Here is a 21,963-nt window from a genome sequence, read left to right as displayed (position 1 = left end):
GAGAAACTTCGCCATAAACTCGATCACATACACTTGGATCACGAGATCTTGGAGACTCTAACCACCTCCAATTTCATCACCCAAGCCAATAATCCCAAGCTTCATTATATAGAGCTTGGGAGAAAACATCCAATCTATTTTTCCGCTACCAATCGACTGGTAAAGTCACCAGTCGACTGCTCCATATCGGCTGAGCGAACAGAGTCGTCTATTTGCTCCCACCAGTCAATTGGTAAAGTCACTAGTAGACTAGTAAATCTTAAACCTAGGATTTTACCCCGAATACAATGCACTCATCCTCGTTCATACAACCTCTACCTTGCCTTCTAGCCTCCCCCATCAGCCTTGTGTCCCTCGAATGCTTCCCCATCTTTCACGCCTTGCCTTCAAGAGCTTTCTTCAGCCTCCTCCTTTGTTGTCGGGTCTTCCATTTCCAAGAGGCTCCTCACCTCTGGGACTTCACTTTACCAAGAGCTCCTCGCTCTGGGACTTCATCCTTGCCAAGTCACACTTAGACTTACGTTGCCAAGACTACATACTTAGACTTACACCGTCAAGCCTCCACACTTGAACTTTGCCTGTGTCAAGATCACACTTGAACTTTGCCTTATTATACTTATATCCTACACACTCACAAGCATATATCAAATACAACAATAACATAACTTATACTTTTGCCCAAACATCAAAACATAGGGTTACACCAATTGCTTCAATAATCTCCCCCTTTTTGATGTTTGATAATCCGTTTAAGTTAGGAAGGCATATAATGCAATAAACATGAAACATATATGCAATCAACTCATGCATAAGCAATGAAACCTAATCCTAGGCTCCCCCTTCACCTAAGCTCCCCCTTGAGCTAGGATTTCTTGTAAAGGTATATTTTTGTTTCCTACTTAAACCTAAACTTCTCCCTCTTTGCCATACATTAAAAAGAGCTCCAATAATATCATAATTATTATACTTTTAAACCTTTAATGACCATTAATCAGCATGTATTAATCCCCCATAAGATTATATACATGTATACTACCTTTTTTTTTGGTTATTTCCCATTGCTGAAAAACAGTTTCAAACTGTATCAGTCGAATGTCCTAGACCCCAGTCGACTGTCATCATCAAATCAAACTCACAGAACCATTCTACATTTGATGAATAATATTACTAGTTGACTGAAAACTGATGTAGTCTATTGACACCCTATTTTAGCCTTAAATGCATTTTGAGCCCAATTTCAAAAACATACCAAAAATTCCAAAGATCTCCAAAAATTCTCAAATTTTATGGGGAGGTCTATTTTACTGAGTCTGAGAGAAGTCATGGCTTCGTATCCGTTTCTGGAGGGCCAAACAACATTGTAAGTTTCCTAATGTCTGTTACTCAGATAGATGACTTACAAAATTTAGTTACATATTTATTAAGAAAGCTGGCAAATCCAACGTCCGGGTCAAGTCACTCCAAAAGGAGGTAACAACCCTTAAGGAAGTGACTAACTCGAGCTCTTTGACTGAGCAAGTTCAGGAAGAGAATTCCAATTTAAAAACTCAGGTCAAAGAACTCAAGGACTCATTGGAACGATTTACTTTAAATTCCAAGAACCTTGACATAATTCTTGGAAAATAAAGAGACATATACAATCGATCTGGACTTGGATTTAAGGCTAACCGTAAGTTTAGATCTTATCTATTACTTGTAAATCGAACATATAGAAGAACAGTCCAAGCATGGGTCCCAAAGTCTAACCTGACTAATCAAGTTGGACTTAGTCAATATTGGATCTTCAAGGATCAAATTTATTACCTTGATAGACCTTATTGAGGCTATGATCAAGGGAGAGCCAATAAAAAGACCATTTTTATCATAAAATAGAATGATCTGATGTTTGATTTACTGTTTTTTATTATTCATGCTTAGACTAGGGTAGATAAGGACTTAGGCTTGATCTACACTTGACTAGTTAGACCTAGGATTTTTAGAAAGGAAATTAAATATTTAATTTCTTTAAAAGGCTTTGTCTAGAAGTGGTGGATGATCTCATACCCAAGAATGCCTAGTGTCTCGCCACAGCCTGGAAGCCAATTATTGAAATAGATATTTAATTAACTGATTTTGGAAACATAATCAACTGTCAATAAAATGTATAGAAATCCGAAAGAGATAGAAAATGGACCCATAAAATCAATACCTCATATATAAAAAATCTCACAAAATAACATAGCTTGTTGAGACATTTCATTTCTAGGTCCTATGTTCCCAGTTCATTGACATCTATTACATGATTTATAAAAAATATATGCATCACGAAACGAGGTGGGCTAATATAAATCATATTTTAACACCTTCCTAGAAGTTCGATGGGGTCCAAAATGTCCACCACATGCTAAAGAATGGCAAAAGGTAAGTATATAATGAAACTCGTAATCAGGAATGCATCTCCTAATGATCTGGTCACTATAAAATTTCCACAAATAAGGATCATCCCATACATAAGACTTTGTATCACTCTTTAATTTATTCCTTTGAGCTTTTGTAAATCACGTGGGAAAAACATATGCTACTAAAAAATTAACTAGATCTGCATACCATGGCGACTCACCATGCAGCTGAAGGAGCTGCTATTATGAACCGAAGTGCATGGCTATGTCGTCACTAATATAAAAGATTGTCGAACCCACAAGGACTATTGATTAAGTACTAGTTGACTTCACACAACAAGGTATCTAGACAATTGAAGGTGGTTCACGAATGCTAAAGAGAGAGATTGATGTTGGTGCGGTTAGCACTAACGGTCTAACTAAGGTTTTGATGAATGACAAAGTAGGTTAAGTTAGTTTCATTGTGATCCAACACTTTGACTAAGTGTACAGGAGAAGCCCAGCTAGGTCGACGGGCCGATCGGATAGCTGGTACGAAGTCTAGACTGGTCGACGGACTGACCGGATGTCTGGCACGAAGTCCAGCTAGGTCGACGGGCTGACCTGATAGCTGGCACGAAGTCTAGACTAGTCGACAGGCTGACCGGATGTCTGGCACGAAGTCCAGCTAGGTTAACGGGTCGACCTGATAGCTAGCACGAAGTCCAGCTAGGTCGACGAGCCGAACTGATAGCTGCACGAGGTCCAGACTGGTCGACGGACTGACCAGACATCTGGCGGTAAGTTAAGATAAGTCACTAGAGGGGAGTGACTTAGTGAGGACGCGTTCGCCGTTTGAGGGAACAGTAGGCGTCGATCCAATTTAGAGTCATTTCGGAAATCTAAGTTGAGATCGTGACTAGATTCCGGTTTTGATGAGACGAAATCTAATTACTACTCTTTTATTATATTTGTGCTAACTTTTGTTTTACGTGGTAGTATAACTTTTATTTTGCCTTGGACTAATATTTTCTTGCAGGAAAAGGAATTTATGGAAAATGGTGGTCTGGACGCCCGGAAGGTAAAAAGTTATCTCGTCGCAACGTGGAGCATGCTAGTTGGCCGGACCTACGTCACGGTCTGATCGCCCGAAAGGGATCCGGCCGCCCGGAGCTTCCTATATAAGGAGGTCTCACCCTGGAGTAAAAAACAACTTCTTATAACAACTGCTCTGTTGCGCTCTGCTCCTGTGACGCTGCGAAGCCTCTCTGATAACCTGCGGCTCAAGTTTTTCTTATTGTTGTCAGTATTTTCCTTTTAATAGTTCTTGTACTCACTATTGTAATCCTATTTGTGAACTATCAGTGATTGCCCAACGAAAGCACTCGACGAGTATGGGCCTTGGAGTAGAGGTCGACGAAGGCTCCGAATCAAGTAAAACTGGTTCGTGTTAGCATTGTGATTTTACTTTTACGTTGCATACTCGACTTTTCTTTCCAACGAATTTTCAATCGCTATTCACCCCCTCCCCCCTCTAGCGACTTCTACGATCCAATAATCCAATAAGTGGTATCAGAGCGAGTACCGCTCTGAATTGGTACAACCATCAATCAGGCAAAGGAAGTCTTTCTAAAGAAAAATTAGATATCATTTTTTACTTAAAACCCTCCAAAAATATTTTTGAAAAAATCATTTTCATTTTTTCACCATTGGTTAGTATTAGCAAAATATCACATTTACCAAAATTTAAAATAATATTTTTTATTAATATTTTATTAATATTTTATTATTATTTTCTTATTATTTTTTCGAAATTAGTGAAATACTATATTTTTTCCAGCACTACTAATCTAAGACCAAGTCTTGGCACCTCTTTTTAGTTTTTTATCTTTAGTGCTTAATGGCTCAAGTCGAAGGACGAAGTATTCACGAACCACTTCCATATGAGATGTACAAGAGACATGAATTCAATCTGTGGAGGATGCAGATGGAAACTTTTATTCTAATGAACGTTTTCGATGGTGGCATGACACTAAGAAGATCAACACAAAACTCGGAAGCAAACCAAAAGGTAATAAAATTAGTTTCAAATTTATTACCTAACAAAGTTACTTGCAGGATAGGAAAGGTCAAGGATGCCCACGAGTTTTGAACCTGCCTGACCAAGCTTTACAAGGAGCCGTTGGAGTTAGACGATCAAGTCGAATCAAATCCGGACTCGAGTCAGATCCAACAGAAAAGCCTACTGAATTAGGGGTTACGCTCAAGGTTAGTAATATTTACCAAAATACCTCTACTAGTAGGTGTATAAAAAATATGCATGTTAATTTGGATATTTCTGAAAATATATGCGAAAATAGTGTATTTGACAATACTTGCAAAAATACCCCTAGGATATTATCTGATAGAACAAATCTAATTAATTTAGAAAAATATGAAAATAATTAATAACCTTAAAAATTCAGATGATAACCAAATCAATTTGAATGACTCTACCGCTAAGAAAAATTCAACTAATAATATTAAAAATATTACTTTACATAAAAATTTAAACAAATTAACAAATTTAGAAAAGTTAAATATTAAAAATTCAAATTTAAACTTAAACAAATCTGAAAAATTCAAATGATAATGATGACAAGGTCAATATTGATCTAGATAAAATTAATAAATTATTTAATAATTTAAGTAATATCAATTTAGAAAATCCTATCCAAACTCAAAATAATTTAATTAATAAAAAATTAAATTTTAAAGATAAGACTAACCTAATAAATTTAACTAATCATATCAACTTAAAAGACAAAAAAAATATAAAGATAAAATTAAACACTTTGATAAAATCAAAACTAAATTTAACAAACTTAAAATTAAATATTAGAGATAACATATTAAACAAAGATAATCTAGAAAATTCAAAATTAATAATTAATAAAAGGTTAAATGATAAACCTTTAAAGAAATATAATTCAAATAATTTAATTAATTTAAATTTAAAAATTAATAAAAACTTAAACATTAACAATAATCTATTAAAGAAAGACAATTCAATTAACTTAATAAAATTAAAATTGAAAGAAAATTTAAATATTAAATACACTCTTTTAAATAAGGACAATTTGACCCATCTAATTAATTCAAAATTAAAAACTTAAATTTAAATTAAAAATTAAATATTAAATCTTAACTAAAACTAATCTTAATTATAAAAAAATCTTAAAAGAAAAATCAATAATTTAGGGGGAGGCTCCAAATTTGTTGGCACATCTAAAATAATAACTTATCCGACAGGGTAATTAGGATTAGATCAAAAAGTGACAAAAGTTTAACTTGACCTACGGTACTGGTAAAGTTTTGGATGATAGTAGATTAGGGAAGCTTAGTCTATGCATGTTTAGAAAGATATGACTATGACCTAGTGCATTTGGCTGAATGGAACCAACTGAAGCTATCTCTTACGAATCCAAACTAGTTAGAACAAGGTTTTGTACTAAGTGGATAGAACTATTTGGAAAACCTCGAAGGCATGGTTTGTTGGTCCCCGTGATTATTTTTATGTGATCAACCAAGTTAGGTTAGGTCATGTTTGGTTTTGATCCCTGTGTCTAAGTGTGCAGGAGCTTAGGAGCGAAAGAAGTCAAGCGGAAGACGCAGCTAGTGAGAATGACGGCACGGGAAGGAAGCCGACGGGCTTGGTGCGTCCGAAGGATGAAAGAGCTGCGGAAGAGTACACCGATGGATGAGAAGAACGTGCACGAAGTTCGAGGGATGAGAAGCTGGGACGGAAGCCTACTCGAGGTGAAGGCTAGAAATTGAGTTCAGGTGAGTCCTATTTCGGTTGGCCGCAATCACCCAAGCAATCGAAACTTCAGAAGCTAAAAAGAATATGAAGAAGTGCTGGAAAAGCAGCTGGAGGCGCCCTTAACAACTATTGAGGCGGCTCCGCCCTCACCAGAGTGAGGGCGCCCTCAACAGCATTGAGGACGCCCTCAATGCCTTTGAGGGCGCCTTCAACTGGGTCAATCTGACCGTTTGTGCATGGATAAAGTTTTATCCGCTTATCCCCTTGGAGGCACCCTCAACCCCTTTGGAAGCGCCCTCAAGACTCGAGATAGGATTTCCAAGACTTATATAAAGGCCCCTGGAGCTAGGAAATTATTCATTCAACTCAGTATTCAATTCCTAGCAACTCTTAGAGCTTTCTTATTGTGTAAAAAGCTTCTCCGCCTACAGTGAGGGAGATATTTCTAGTGGAGCATTTCAACTTCCTTGGATTAACAACCACCTAGGTTGTAACCAACTTAAATTTTCTTTTTGCAGGCAATTCATCTCTCCCCTCTTGCCGGCCCCGCTGCACCAACATGGTTACTCTAATGATGTCCAGGTGACTCACCATAGCCCAGAAGTTTATCCAAAGAATGCACGTTTGTTGATCCCAAAGTTAAACCTGAATATAACACAAAGTTAAACTAAACCTTGAAATTGAACTTAATTCATCTAAAAATTTTTTTAGAATTCCCTGATTAAAAATATAGATTGGATGAGATGACTAAGGACTTAAAATTAAATTAAAATCAAATTAAACTAAATTATTAAAACTAAAATTAAATTAAATTAAAATTAAACTAAATAATTAAATTAAAATAAAATAAAATTAAACAAATTATTAAATTAAAATTTAATTAAAATAAAATAAAATTAAACTAAATAATTAAATTAAAATCAAATTAAAATCAAATTACACAAAATTGTTAAAATAAAAATTAAATTAAAATCAAATTAAATTAAATTATTCAATAAAAATAAAAATAAAATAAAAATAAAATAAAATTAAAATTATAAAATTAAAACTAAAATTAAAATCAAATTAAAATTAAATTAAATTAAAATTATTAAATTAAAATCAAATCAAATCAAATTATTAAAAATTAACTTAAAATTAAAATTAACATAAAATCAAATAAACTAAATTATTAAAATTAAATTTAAATTAAATTAAATAAAAATAAAATTAAACTAAACTAAAATATAAAATTAAAATTGAATTAAATTAAAATCAAATCAAACTAAATTAAAATTAAATTAAGTTAAAATTAAACTTAAATTTAAAATTAAAACTATAACCTTAAACTTAAAATTTAAAATTAAACTTAATTTAAAATTTAAAATTAAAACTTAAAATTAAAGCATAAAATTTAAACATAAAATTTAAACTTAAATTTAAAATTAAAATTAAACTTTAAACTTAAAATTTAAACTTAAATTTAAAAATTAAACTTAAACTTTAAACTTAACATTTAAAAACTAAAACTTAAATTTAAAATTGAATTTAAACTTAAACTTTAAAATTAAAATTAAAACTTAAATTTAAAATTATAATTAAAATTAAACTTAAAATTAAAATTAAAATTTAAAATTAAAATTAAACTTTAAAATTAAAATTTAAACTTAAAATTAAACCTTAAAATTTAAAACTTAAAATTAAACTTTAAAAATTAAAATTTAAACTTAAAATTAAACTTTAAACTTAAATTAAAACTAAAATTAAATTAAGTTAAACTTAAATTAAAATTAAAATTAAAATTAATTCTAATATATATTACTTAACTTAAATTTTAACTTATTTTAACATCCTAGAATTAACAACTTATTTAATTTAAATCTACTGAATTCTTAACCTTAATTAAAAAAAATTAAACTAATCGGCTCATTTCACAGATTAATTAATCTATTAATACTCTCAATCAAAATCCTTTTAAATTTTTTTCAAAAAAATCTTTTTAAAAACTATTATAAAATAATTTTAAATATTTTTTAAAAAAAATAAATTTTTAAAAAAAAACTTTTTAAAGTTATTTTAAAAAACCTTTGAAAAATTATTTTGAAAATCCGTTTAAAAATCATTTTAAAAATTATTAAAAACTATTTTTAAAATTATTTTTTAAAAATATGTTAAAAGTTATTATAACAATCCTTTTAAAAATTATTTTGAAAATCCTTTGAAAAAATCATTTAAAAAACTATTATAAAAAATATTAAAAACTATTTTAAAAAATATTTTTAAAAACAATTTTAAAAATTATTTTTAAAAACTATTTTAAAAATTATTTTTAAAATATTTTAAAAAATTAATAAAAACTAATTTAAAATTCTTTTAATTTTTTTTAAAAAAAATTATTTAAAATTTTTAAAAATCATTCTAAAAATTCTTTTAATGTCTCAGTTGATCTATAATTCATTATAACTATTTCAAAAAGTTGATGGAAACAATTGACTCCACGATAGGACTGGCTGGTTTATCACTTGCTTCCATGCAATTGAGTTAACTACATGATCTCCTTTTCAGAGGGATGGTTCGAAATGAGGAGAGATTCATGATGGATTATTTTGTTCTTTTTCGCTTTCTGAAGCATATTTGATCTTCTTAACTAATGAAAATCCAAACGTACCTAATCTGGACAACAATCTTAATATAGTTGAGATCTTGCAGACTTTAGGGGATCAAGTGTCGGTGAAAATTGTGAAGAATAAGCATGCTCCTCCATTTAGGACAGTGCGATTTGGGCTTGAGCATGGCAAGGGGATCTCCCGGGAATTTAAGCTAATAGATCTTGGCTTGAAACACAAGCTCATTACTAAAGGTGGTGGTGCTATGTATAGTTTTAATGAGCAAAGCTTCAGAGGGAAAGACGCTATCAAGCACTATCTTATTAAGAATGACTGGGTAAAAGAAGAGTTAGCAACAAAACTGAGGCAGAAGATATTATACAACAATGACGATGACAATAAATTTGACTCACAGAACGACGACACAAATGAGGAAGTATCTGAAGAGCTAATCATGTCCGATACAACTGATGAGGAACTTATTGCCGCCTTAGGTTGATGTATCATTCTCTGCTTGGGAACCCAAGAATCTTTACAGGAGCTGAAAGGTATTTGGTGAAGCCTTCAAGTTTGTGGGGTGATTTATGTACTTCGTGTGGATACATACCTAGCATTCTATCGCGAAGTATCAATGGGATCAGGGTTTTCAAAGTTTCTCGAACGTTGACCCTGAATGTGTAACAAGTACAATGCCATTGCTCATTGATATGTATTGAATCGTTGTGACACCAATATTCCTTTTGTTTTTTTCCTTGGAAATTGAAATTAGTTTGATTCATCATTTGATTCATGGACTAGCTCATTTGATACATATAACTAGTGTAGCTTTATGAGAAAGTAAAGAGGCCCTCGGAACTATCATGCAACATAAGAGTACTTAGATATCTCCAAGTATTCACAGTTCAATTTCCAAATGACTTACAACTAAAGAAAACTGGATTTCTGGACCATCTGTCATAAGTGTTTTTTAGTGACTGATGAAAAAATTTTGTAAAGCTAAATCAGTTATCCTAGGCTCATGTCACCCAGCCTAATTAATCATGAGAAAGTAAAGAGACACTAAGGGTATGGTGCAGTGGAAGTGTGCTAAATTATCAAGATCATTCACGATATATATATATATAGCAAAAAAAGAAAAAACAAGAGTTTAACAGATTTTGGTAGACAGATTAAACACCCCTACAAGTCAATTGTACATCAGCATTAACCACAATTAAAGTTGATACAAAGTGGAAAACGAAACAAGAGTTAACCTAATCATTATGCTCAAACTGGACAGCAGGCGTCTCAGCTACAGACGCTGGTGAGAACACCTCCAGTTGGTTGAAAAAAGACATGTCTACTTCTTGGCATAGGTGATGAGCATAGGATTCTGTGTGATCTTGAAACCCTGAAGCCCTTGCATTGCCACTGTCGACTGCATCTCGTCTCCATACTCCACAAAGGCGATCCCTGGCTTTGCTTCGACCATCCTAACCTCTTTGAAACCCGGATACTGGCAGAAGAACATCTGCAGCATCATCGGGGTAGTCTCGTGCGGAAGGTTCTGAACGAAGAGAATGTTGTTTGGCAAGGCTGGTGCTTCTGGTAGCATCGACTTGGACCCTCCGCCATAGGGCAACTGCGAAAGCTGAAAAAAGTTTGACAAGAAAAACGACGATCCAGAGGAAACGCAAACATGACTAACTCAACAAATTCAATTATCCGTTTCAATACAGTGATAACCAAGAGAGAATTGAAAACATATGGCGTTACCGATAATAGTGGATTAACCTTGAAGATTACACAATGATTTTCATCAAGGTATATACCTTCCATGAGAAAAATGAATAAGCTTTTCACATCCAATCGCAGATTATCACCATACCATTCTTTTTTCCTTCATAATACTTTTAGTTTCATACAAATATACCTCAATAACCAACTCCCCATCTCATTAAAGGAACAGCATAATTAAATCATATCATCTACTCTATGGAATGGAGTTGGTATCAAAATCTAGCTTCCCTAGACTACACATCTTAAATTGAAGGGAACTCAATCTCACACATGTATTTTGTTTTCTAGCGTCTTTTACAGACATAAAAGCATGTGTCTATGTACTATACTAATGTAAACATTGCATGACATTTTATTGAGCGTGGCTGAAGAATATATGGATACATAAAAACATTTGATCAGACAGGCGAGAAGATGAATGGGATTAGTTTCCTGCTAATGCTCAGTGAAGATATTTTATGGCTGATAATGCAAAGCTATCTCACGAACATGAATGGGAAGGGTTTACCATCACTTGGTAAGAGAAAAAATCGTGCACTATTAGCATAACACCTATGCCTATCATCATAATTCATAAATGCAACTTGATTTGTGATGATGAAGATTGACGAGTCAAGTCAGAGCTAGAGAACATATTTTATGTCTGGCGAAAAAAATAATAACCAATAAAAATAGAAAGTTGAATAAGCTTACAGGTGGTACAGCTCCATAGGCACCAGAATAAGCAGAATTCAATCCTGCCCCAGCTTGCTTAGAATCATGGTGTGGGTCACGCTTCTTTCTTTCAGCTGCATCACCAAATACCAAGACATATCGAATCTCAACCTCAAGCCTCAACATAAAAAACCATTAGAAATCATGAATAATTACATAAATAACACCATGTTTCACATTATTTATTAATTTAGGAACAAATTGCATGTATGATCCTTGACAAATCTATATCTACAGGTCAACTGATTTACTGATTGGAGAAAAAGTAATAACGCTCACCCAGGCGGCCCAGTACCTATAGGTAGGTAAATCACAGGAGACATTTTTTCCCTAACTTTGCATGACATTTTGCATCCATTGGGAATTGACCGCAAGATCTATTGGAGCAACCACCCATTCAAGTAGTGTGCTAACCCACAGTGGTTTAACTAATTCACTCTTGCAAGCACATATGATCACATAAGCATGTATAAATGTATGTACATGCCACAAAATGCAGATGTGTGCATACCATTGTTTGTGAATTTAAGGTGTCCACCTCTATAGAACCATTTTTAACTCAGTGGGAATGACACTTTTTTAATCATCTATGTTTAAACTCTTTTTTAAGCATCTATGTTTAAACTCTTAAAAGCATAAACTCAGAAACTATTTTATGGAGATAAAAACTCCAGAATCAACAAACATGAAAAAATGCTAAATGAAAATAGAATATAAGACCTATCCTACCTCTGTCATCATGTCTCTTCCTTCTTTCACGAGGGACAAATGTTCCATCAGCCTTTGCAATTATGTCGGACTTGGTCTTTGCATACTGAATTCTCTGGATAACCGAAAATGTTGTCATTAATGAGGGACTATGTTGTAATTAATGAGAAAGCCATACCTTTGACATTAATAAGCTAATTCATGCCAAACTAATGAAGTACACAATTAGACTGTGTAAATCTAGTCATGTTCTATTAATTTATCCATTACAAACAAGAAAATCCTAACAAATGGTTGGTCATGGCCTTGAAAGAACTCATGCCACTGAGAACGCATGATGGCTAAAACAAACAGCAAATTCAAGAAATAGCTACCTCCAATACTAATGCCTGGTATATAAAATGCGTTACCAAAATGTACAACTGATGTGTATGTATATATATGGTTGTTGTTCTATCAATTTATCCATTACAACATGAAAATTCTAACAAAAAGTCAGTCATGACCTCAAAATAACTTATGCAACCATTTGAGAATGCATGATGGCTAAAAAATACAGCAAATTCAAGAAATAGCTACCTCCAATACTACTATAGTTGCAAAGAAAATTCAAACTGATGTATCTGATTATTATAACAAGTTGTAGACTTCCAATGCCACCAACAAATGTACAGTTGCAGTCATGAAGAAACACTTGTTTTTAATCTAGAACATCAATAGCCTATCATTCTCTTTTCAGCAATGGTTAATATATTGCAGAAATATCATTGAATGTCTATAATACAAACATGATATCCACCACAAAAAGAGTGTCACTGTGCCTGCATCATAATTTCACAAAATTAATAATATGATGTTTCCAAAACTTGTGATAGAAATTGTAGATGTTGAAGAATTAGATCTAACCATTTGTCAAAGATTCAGGAAATCATATAAAGCTTTCAAAGGCATGAGTAATAAGAAATTCCAAATGTGCACACTCAAGGCTTAAAATAGTTTCCATGTGTGAATAGTAACCATTAAACTGTCTTACCATGGGCTTGTCGTAGAATGGAAATCCTTGCATCCTTTTAAGTGCCTCAGTCGCTGATGATACATCCTCAAAGATTACCCATGCCTGTCCCTTGTGTTTCAATGTCTTAAAAGCAAGGACCTCTAATATCTTGCCAAATTGAGAAAAAACTGCGCGCAAGGACTTCTTGAGTTCTAAAATAGAAACATATGTTAGTTCTGGTGAAGCACTAAAATAAATAACAAAGAAAAAAATAGGAAAGACAAGTTTAATATTATATTCCCATGACATAGGATAAAGCTATTGTGTAACCAAGGCGAAAGAAGCGCGCGGAACAGACAAGTTATACAAGTGGGTATTTCATAATTGAAATCAAAAGGCTGTCGTTGATTATACAACAATTACAGAAATATGATAAGAAAGTATTTTACAAACTATTTCTCCAGGTTATTAAGAAGAATGATTACCATCTTCATTGATAAATAATATCGGAGCAAGGTTGCAAATTCAAGATCCCAAAGTACTTCCCAGAGGTGGTGTGATAGGGGACAACAATACTCTTTGACTCAAATGTGCCCTTTGTGCAAGGGGTGTATATAAGAGGTCTTAGGGTTTAGCGCCCCAAGACCACCCACAGCATGTGAGATGCATGGCATGAAACAATTTTATAAGAGTGATTGCAAAGCTATTACTACTGACAACATGTTGAATCAATGTCCAACACACTGAACTGTGTTATCCGCATCTTCACGCTGTGGTCAATCCGGCGTATGCAAAAATCCCATTTGCAGCTTAAATCATATAAATCAACCAAGTAAAGAATCCTTGCCAACGCAAAAACGCAAGAAAAACTAGAAATACACTGCTAAAATATGGAGGTATCATAAAGCTAATATAAACTCAAGAAAGGGAGAAAAATAGTGAACTTTGCATCAATTTCATTTGCGCTAATCAGCGAAGAAAAAGTAGGAAAGAAAATTGAACGTGCATTTAAAGTTGCAGGCATGAAAATAATCATCCTTTCCAGGCATATATAACAGAAGAATAAAATTAAACAGGTTTTTATGCACAAACATCAAACAACAAATGGAAAAAAAAAAAATCGAACATTAACGTTTATAAGACGAAAACCGAAAAAACCACAAGCCAAAATCTCGATGATATATGATAGAAATTTGGAAAGAAGATAAAAATGAGAGAACTGGATAGCATTAGGCGAAAATTGATCTTGATCTTTCTAGGGTTCATGAGACCAGAAAGTGGAGGTCTAACACATCAGAGCGAGAAGCTCACCGTCTAGTTTAATCTTCTCGTTGAGATTGTTGATGTAGATTGTCATATTGGCTGGGACTGACGGAGCGTCACTGCCGGCACCGGCGGCGCCGCCATCGGTGCTCATCTCTCTCGATCAATCTTCTCGAGCAAGAAATGATGGCCGCGTGAGCTCAATTCAGGTTTTGAACCGGTTAAGAAAGCCCGAACCGGCCTGCCACCTAATAACTCAGCCCGACTCATCACATAATTCAATATTTCTTCTTTCTTTTTTTTTTAAAAAATTAGAAAATTCACCCTAAAAATAAAATCATGAGTCCAATTTTTATTTTTTTTTCTCTCAATTATTTAAATTATTAGTGGTTTCTCAATCAACTGGCCTATTAGCTCAGTTGGTTAGAGCGTCGTGCTAATAACGCGAAGGTCGCAGGTTCGAAACCTGCATGGGCCATGTTTTTATTTTATCATTTTGTTTATTTAAAAAATCAATAATGGGCCTCTTCTGGACTTTATCGGTCCATTTCCCCCAAATATTTAGTACACGATCATTAATGGGCCTTCAAATAAAGTTTAGCCCAATTATTTTGACGCGAGATTGACATTTATAGTGATATTTTTTTGGCGAAGGCGCCGCCTCCTGTAAACATTCTCCGGCTCCGCCGCTGACACGACGGCGCCACCGTAGGCAAACAGTGGAGCCGCCTTCTTCCACGGCACATTGCGGAGGAAGGAGACTGGAAAGGAAATGTCTTTTGTATTCTTCGCATGTGAACTCGGAGACGGAAACCGATGCTTCAAGGTCAGTGGGAGACACGAGAAGACTTTCCCATCATTTTTCGGTCTCGATTGTTCTATTTAAGGAAGGTGGAATCACAATAGACAACGAAAATACAGCGCGATGATCTTTACATATCATTTCGGTAAATATAATAAAAAGAAATCGATGACCGAAGACGAGAGCCAGCGAAAAAGGCGCATCTTTTTCAGTTTCTTGTTAATAATAGGTGCCAGTTTAGAGAGAGAAATGGGGATCGATTGGTTCGGCTTGTGGCCTTCGCTTTGTGTTTTGGTGGCGAAGAAAGGGAAGATTGTGCGACAGAGGAGGAGGAGCGGCGGGATCTGAGGCAAGAGGCGGTCGTTGTCGTCATCAATGGCGGTCTCCTGGTTCTCCGCCGTCAGGATTACCCTCCTCGTGCTCCTTGCTGTTGCTACCGCTGCCGCCTTCTTCACGCTTCCTGTCGAAAAGGTAACCTTTTTACCCGTGCTCTCTAATATTAAAGTCGTGTTATTGATCGATTCTTCGTGTTTAATGGTCTGAATGCTCTGTGATTCGAACATTTGTGTCTCGTCGTTCTCAATTCATTATTTTTTGGCAGACTTTGGATGGCCAAATATATTTTCAAAAACTGTTCCTCTCAAGGTTGCGACGGTATTTAGAAACTAGCTCACTCCATCACAGTATTTAACAGTTCTCCAGCAACAACAATCCAATAAGTATCTTTGGTAGTCAGGAACAGTCCTGAAACTAATTCGGGGAAGAAATTCTTTTGCCTATAGATTGAATTTAGTATCAAGCACGAACAAGGTCTTGAGAACAGTTTTAAGAGTCGGAATAAGATTAGCACTACCATTTCCTTTCATAAGTTTGACATTACCTGTTGATCTCATATTAATTAACCAATACCCTATGAAGGATTCATATCTAAACGCCTTTCAATTTACATGACAATTTTGGTCCAAACTAAACTTCATCATGTTAATCTAAAAAAGACTGAGATTTTCTGAAAGGTCTTTACATGTATTGAACCAAGCAGCTGTGCGGAAGGACTGGAAGATGAGTTTGTTGGCGTTGATAGAACAATTTGATTAGATGATGAAGTTCTTTGATATTTCATTCTTGATCTTGTTTGGATTGCATGCCATGCTGCACAAAATACATCTCCATCACCGATGCTGAAACCTTATTTGTAGATACATATTTTTCCTGTGCTGAAACATCCAAGCAGATCAACCTTATGATACTTGACTAAGAATTTAAAATTATTTGAAGTTGCCAATTCTAAGATGCTTTTTTTACTCAGCAGGCATAATATTACCTCTGCTTTTCTATGCACATCTTGGCATTATGGAAACCACAATGCAATATTTTACTCTAGACCATGTTCATCTCTGCAATCCATTAACGTCTGTAATTAATTATGCCTCCAGATTCTGAGGGAGTTCTTGGTCTGGATAAAGCAGAATCTTGGTCTATGGGGACCTGCTATGTTGTAAGTCCACTAGTATTTAGCATTGACTCCTTGATTTCTTTTTTGTTTCAACCTTTTCGTTCTTTAGCTCACATTTTTAACTAGCACAATCCTCAGTGACTAAAGTCTACAAGTTTTACATAAATATTCTATCTTCCTAAGTATATCTTGTCAAATTACAACAAAGTTTTTCATGTATAGAATGGAGAATGGAGCAGTTGTGTATGCCGCATTTTTTTTTTTTTGCATTCACTTGGCATGGTGGCAGGCTTGAAATATTTTTGAAGATGGTATTCATATGTCTGAATAAATAGTAAAATGGGAGAGACAGATGATTTGGACACATTCTAAAACGTCCAATAGTTTCTATAGTTAGGAGATTTGACTCAATTAGAGTGGAAGGTGTAGGGGGTGGAGGGGTGGAGGGGTGGAGGGAGACTAAGGAAATTATAGTTAAAGTAACAAAAAATAAACAGTTGACTTAATTTGAATATTGTTAGTTATATAGCCACGGATTTCGCTCAACTGAGATAAATAGGTTTTGATGATATGAGGAGGAGGATTCACGTGGAATGTGGTTCAAAAATCCCTCTTTGCATGACATCATTGTTTGAATATTTTGATTGCAGGTTGAGCATATTATTTGTTTTTTTGTTCCCCTTTCATTCTCCTCAGCACACATGAATAAGTGGTGCTCATGCTGTTATTTTGTCAAGTTGAAACAAAGATTAGAAAAGGACCATAAAGAAACGAACATGATTGGAAAGAGAAGAACTAGGGAAAGAGAAAAAAGAAGCAAGAGCCGGGTATGTGATGGAGGTTCACTAACCATATCAATGCCTAGACATATTGCAACTGGACCTTGCATAAGAGGGAATAAGAAAAAGTAGGAAAAGAGAAGAAGAGGCAGGATCCAGGATGTGAGAGAGACTCATTAACTATATAAATTCCTGGGCATATTAGACCAGGTTTGGGAGAGAACAAGAGAGATATGCTCTATAGAAGAGGATCAAGAGATGATGATGTCAGACTTGACAACTCTGTAATTTTGGTCTTTTCAGAATCTAAAAATTAAACAATTTGTTGATAAAACTGACCTTAGATAGAGTTGAGAGAGCATGATTGTGTTTAGCAGAGATGACGATCACCCAGTAGACTTATTGTTTCCCAAGGATTGGCATATGGATAATGATCCTGCTGTCCTCTTTAACCGGGATGGGTTTGAGGAATCTAAGTTGTTCACTAGGTTTTGAAAGCATGGATATGCTCTTCGTTATGGTGCAAGCACATTAATTGTTTGTATTGGAGCATTTGTTTGCATAGGTTGGGACTTGGGAGTGAAGCATTGCAAGACAATTTTGTTATTACAGCATTAATAGGATAATTGCAAGTGCATACCTTGGTTTTTGTGCCTTCCTTTTTTTCTTTAATAATCGCACATATTCTTTCGCTTGACATGCTGTTGATAATTTGATTTTCTTTTGTGAAATTTCTATTTGATGTCATTCTCAACATTCTTTATCCTTAACACTGAACTTTTTAAATTTCTGTAAGCAGGGCCGTTGCTTATATTCCTTTAACTATACTTGCTGTTCCAGCTGCAGTACTTAGTGTAAGCATAGAGTTCTCTTGATGATGTAAAAGTCTAGCTTAGATTTGTTATTTTTTGTTATAGTACATGTTCATTTGTTCATGAGTCTACAAGTATCTGCACCTCTAATGTAGCTAAATAATTTTCTATATGTTCATTATTTACTCTTTTCTTTGGTAGGTACTTAACGAGAAAAACATTTATGGTGACTTTTGTTTTATTTAGCTAGCATTGAATCTTGTTGGTGAGTGATGATAAAAAAATAATCGGTTTCTCATTTGCAGCTTGGTGGTGGATATCTATTTGGGTTGCCGATAGGCTTTCTTGCTGATTCAATTGGAGCAACACTTGGTTCTGTGGCTGCATTTTTGCTTGGTAGAACTGTAAGTTTCCTTAGTTGCTGTTGAGATGTGCAGAAGTAATTTTGCTTTGCATTTAGTGATAATATAATTGGAGGTTCCAATTGAATGGTTTAGAGGTCTCAAGGTCCACCAGGTCATTGATAGTCTCACTATTTTCTAAAGAAAACCCAATTATATATATATCAAACCATTTTTGCATAAGTAGAGTCTGCATGGAATTGAATCTCAGATCTAAACTTTGTTTCGATGGACTAAAAACCATTCAAACTACATGACTTGATCAGTGAAGTTGCTATTTACTAATTACCAGTATTTACTCTGATACTAGGAGCCTTGGCGCAATAGTAAAGTTGTTGTCATGTGACCAAAGGGTCACGGGATTCGAATCTTGGGAACAACCTCTTGCAAAAAAACAGGGTAAGGCTGCGTACAATGGATCCTTCCCCGGGACCCCGCATGGCGAGAGCTTCGTGAACCGGGCTGCCCTTTTTTTTTTTACTCTGATAATGGAGACTTTTCTACCTGCCTTAGAAACATTGGAGGTTTGATAATTTGGAGTTACAACCTAGCTCATAGTAACAATGATGCTATCTTAAGAAATATAACAAAGTGAGGAAAGAAGAGACAAGGTTTAAAGAGAATCCATGTTATTGTTCGTGATGCCTACAGAAGATCCAATTAAAATTTAACATAGTTATCGGTTGCAAGTGGAAGGGGAACCAAAACAGGTTAGATGACAAATTCAGATGGATTAAGCTGCTCTTTTTTAGGATAGTGAGAGTTGAGGGAATTTAATTCGTTGATGCTAATCGTTGTTCTTATCAGCCAGGACTACTTAGTGGTAGGTTTACTGCTCTCATGTACTAACTATGCTTGCAATGATGCGGTCTACATTTCTGAATTCCAATGCCTATTCCTACTTGCGAAGTTTTTAAATCTTAAAGTTAAATGGAAATTTTGATATTCCTTATATTACTATAAAGGACTGTTAAAACATCTCTTTTGATATCATTTCGCAGTTAGGAAGGCCCTACGTCATCGCCAAAATGAATGACTATCCTGATTTCCAAGCTGTTGCAGTAGCAATTGAGAGATCTGGCTTTAAGGTTTTATCCAAACTCTTAAAGAATTTTCCCATATATCTTAATTTATGTCATATATGATAGCTGTTGTTCCTTATATGATTATTATTCACTGATCAAAAACTTGCTAAATTGAGTGAAACATAACATCAGAGAATAAAGAAGAAAAAAAATTGTACTTGTTTTTAATATGTATCGAGAGAGAGAGAGAGAGTAGTTCTATGTTTGCAACGTAGTGCATTCATATAGGCTTTTCGATAGTAATGTATAAGAACCTATTTTTTTCTATGGATGAAACATTGCATATCCTCATTTCAACATATTGCTGATTCATATTGCCTTTATGATAAATGACAATAGTGTGAGTTGCTTAACAAGGATTTTAATCCGTGTCTTTTCTTCTCCAGATTGTGTTGCTACTTAGGCTGGCACCTTTGATTCCATTTTGCTTGTTGAATTACTTCCTATCTGTTACACCGATCGGCCTTGCAGAATATACAATGGCTTCTTGGCTAGGAATGATGGTATAATTATCCTACTAGAGCTTTTTGAACCCTCTGTTTTAATGGTGCAGAAACACCTGAACTAGTGACTTTCTGACAGTGCTGGCTATTTTGAGGCACTCATTCGCGCACATTGGAATTGAATTTTGTCTCGTTTAGACTTTCAAATTACTAGCTTGTTTACCCTTCTTTACTTTTATACATAGTTTTCTCTGAAATATTAAACAGTGTTATGTTTTCCTTTTTTGACTTATTTGTAGCCAATTACTCTTGTCCTGGTGTATGTCGGTACTACTTTGGATGACCTAGCTGATGTTACACATGGATGGAGTGAGGCTTCAACTGCTCACTGGGTATGTTTATCGCTGTCTATCTCATTTGTCGATTATCATGAGTTAATTCCCGTCCTGTTATTGTCACTATGCAATTTGACACGAAGTTGCAACTATGAAATATCACTTCCTTTCTTTTGACAATCATTTTTTTTCATAACTACTCGGCATTTAATGTTAGTGTGGTTACATTATCAAAATCTGGATTGGAAACAAAAAAAATAATCATAAAAATAAACATCCTTTTATATCGCAGATTGACATAATTGTTATTTGAGTTGCTTACATGCTAGTTTGAATCCACGTGTTAGTTTTCTTACAAGTGGTGAATAGATATAAACAAACACATAAAAGGGCAGCCTGGTACACAAAGCTCCCGTCAGTGCGGAGTTCTGGAGAAGGATCGGAACACATTGGGTCAATTGTACGCAGTCTTACCTTATCTTTTTGCTAGAGGTTGTTTCCATGACTCAAACCCGTGACCTCAAGGTTCATGATAGCAAATAATAATTTTACCACTGCGCCAAGGCTCCCCTTCCTATAAACAAACACATAAGCGAGTTATTTATACATGCAGCCTTATTAAGTTATCTGGATTTCTTTCTGTTTTGTGACATCTTTTGGTTTGAAATGGATGCAGGGAACTATGGTAGCTGGATTAGTGATATCTGGTAAGCAACCTTTCTCAGCCATGCCTGTAGTATTATTTCACTGTTCGAGTGTTACGATGTAACTGTATCTATGACTACTGATCGACACTGAGTTCGCCTAGACCTACTGATCCACAGAGCTAGTGAATTTAACAATTCATTTGTCTTGGATACACTAGACTTGATTGGAGATTTTGCGTAGATAGTAATTGTTTCCTTAGGTTGCCCATTTTCACAGACTGCTTCAGATGCTTTGTTTTCGCAAAATGTTTGTTGACGAGATTATCCAGTTATTGTTCAATGCACCCTTACTTGGAGCTTGATCGAGTCATTATTTATAGCGAGACTATTCCCTAATGAGAAGGGTTATCAAGTCGTGGTTTTCTGAAAATTTAACTTTTAATTTGAATTTTCAAGATCAATACTGTCATCTCAGACCAAGTGTTTTCTTTTTCCAGCCATCCTTATGGTCTGCGTGACGAGAGAAGCAAAGGCTGCTCTTCAAAAGGCTTTAGCTGAGAACTTAGAGGCTGAGGACATCCTCATCATGTCGCCATCGCCGTGGCTACCATCCTTGTTGCAACCTTCTTCAGATCTAAGGCAACCTCTTATGATCAAGATCGAGACTTGAGACATCGACAAGAAAATCAATTTCTTATTTCGATCTGTAAATCCCTTGCCACCAATTTTGTTGGTCATAGATTGTGGCTCTAAATTCCGTTGTTTAGGTTCTTTTTTGTATAAATGTCATCTATAAGTCAAGTTGCATCAAGCTTTTTATTCTTCGTTTGATGACAAATTTTAGGAAAGGTTTTTCCTTTCTTTTTTTTTAATATCATTTTCGTGGTGTTGAGAAAGTTGAATGAGAAGAATCTTAATTACATATAATATTTTTAAATAAAACTACATAGAACTCTAGAATTATCAAAAATCATTATTTTTTTTTCATAAATTTTCAAACACAA

At 34.6% G+C, this 21,963-nt stretch overlaps 2 protein-coding genes and 1 non-coding gene across 6 annotated transcripts; 2 read left to right on the top strand and 1 right to left on the bottom strand.

Annotated features, from left to right (window-relative positions):
- Positions 1-9,886: 9,886 nt before the first annotated feature.
- LOC121997529 (U1 small nuclear ribonucleoprotein A-like) lies at positions 9,887-14,434 on the bottom strand. Of its 2 annotated transcripts, none has more exons than XM_042551989.1 (5): positions 14,251-14,434; positions 12,979-13,151; positions 11,967-12,060; positions 11,217-11,311; positions 9,887-10,374 (listed from the first exon to the last, which is right to left on the bottom strand). In XM_042551989.1, exons 1-5 carry the CDS (start codon positions 14,354-14,356, stop codon positions 10,084-10,086), a joined length of 759 nt encoding a protein of 252 aa, XP_042407923.1. In that variant the 5' UTR covers positions 14,357-14,434; the 3' UTR covers positions 9,887-10,083. The 2 variants fall into 2 exon arrangements, with proteins under 2 accessions (XP_042407923.1, XP_042407924.1); XM_042551990.1 differs by having other exon boundaries at positions 9,887-10,365.
- A 172-nt stretch (positions 14,435-14,606) lies between these two features.
- TRNAI-AAU lies at positions 14,607-14,680 on the top strand. Its single transcript has one exon. It is a non-coding gene; the product is annotated as a tRNA-Ile (tRNA).
- Positions 14,681-14,861: 181 nt separating this feature from the next.
- On the top strand, positions 14,862-21,790 carry LOC121997528 (TVP38/TMEM64 family membrane protein slr0305-like). Of its 3 annotated transcripts, none has more exons than XR_006116303.1 (9): positions 14,862-15,475; positions 16,438-16,499; positions 18,036-18,090; positions 18,354-18,452; positions 19,451-19,537; positions 19,921-20,037; positions 20,277-20,772; positions 20,989-21,019; positions 21,457-21,545. XR_006116303.1 is itself a non-coding variant. In XM_042551987.1 (9 exons), the coding sequence occupies exons 1-9, from the start codon at positions 15,380-15,382 to the stop codon at positions 21,627-21,629; spliced, it is 813 nt and encodes a 270-aa protein (XP_042407921.1). In that variant the 5' UTR covers positions 14,862-15,379; the 3' UTR covers positions 21,630-21,790. The 3 variants fall into 3 exon arrangements, 2 of the variants coding, with proteins under 2 accessions (XP_042407921.1, XP_042407922.1); XM_042551987.1 differs by having other exon boundaries at positions 20,277-20,369; positions 21,457-21,790; XM_042551988.1 differs by lacking the exon at positions 19,921-20,037 and having other exon boundaries at positions 20,277-20,369; positions 21,457-21,790.
- Positions 21,791-21,963: the final 173 nt, after the last annotated feature.

The sequence above is a fragment of the Zingiber officinale genome, chromosome 6A (genome assembly GCF_018446385.1).
Source record: "Zingiber officinale cultivar Zhangliang chromosome 6A, Zo_v1.1, whole genome shotgun sequence".
Taxonomy (NCBI): domain Eukaryota; kingdom Viridiplantae; phylum Streptophyta; class Magnoliopsida; order Zingiberales; family Zingiberaceae; genus Zingiber; species Zingiber officinale.
The sequence above is the reverse complement of the archived record's forward strand: the minus strand, read 5'-3'. Positions and strand labels throughout refer to the sequence as shown.

Coding starts and splice junctions, on each gene's coding strand:
- LOC121997529 (XM_042551989.1), bottom strand. CDS start 14,356: ATGAGCACCGATGGCGGCGCCGCCGGTGCCGGCAGTGACGCTCCGTCA. Junction 12,061..12,978: donor CATTCTACGACAAGCCCATG/GTAAGACAGTTT, acceptor TCGGTTATCCAG/AGAATTCAGTATGCAAAGAC. Junction 11,312..11,966: donor GAAGAGACATGATGACAGAG/GTAGGATAGGTC, acceptor TTGGTGATGCAG/CTGAAAGAAAGAAGCGTGAC.
- LOC121997528 (XM_042551987.1), top strand. CDS start 15,380: ATGGCGGTCTCCTGGTTCTCCGCCGTCAGGATTACCCTCCTCGTGCTC. Junction 15,476..16,437: donor TCACGCTTCCTGTCGAAAAG/GTAACCTTTTTA, acceptor TTATGCCTCCAG/ATTCTGAGGGAGTTCTTGGT. Junction 20,038..20,276: donor CTTCTTGGCTAGGAATGATG/GTATAATTATCC, acceptor ACTTATTTGTAG/CCAATTACTCTTGTCCTGGT.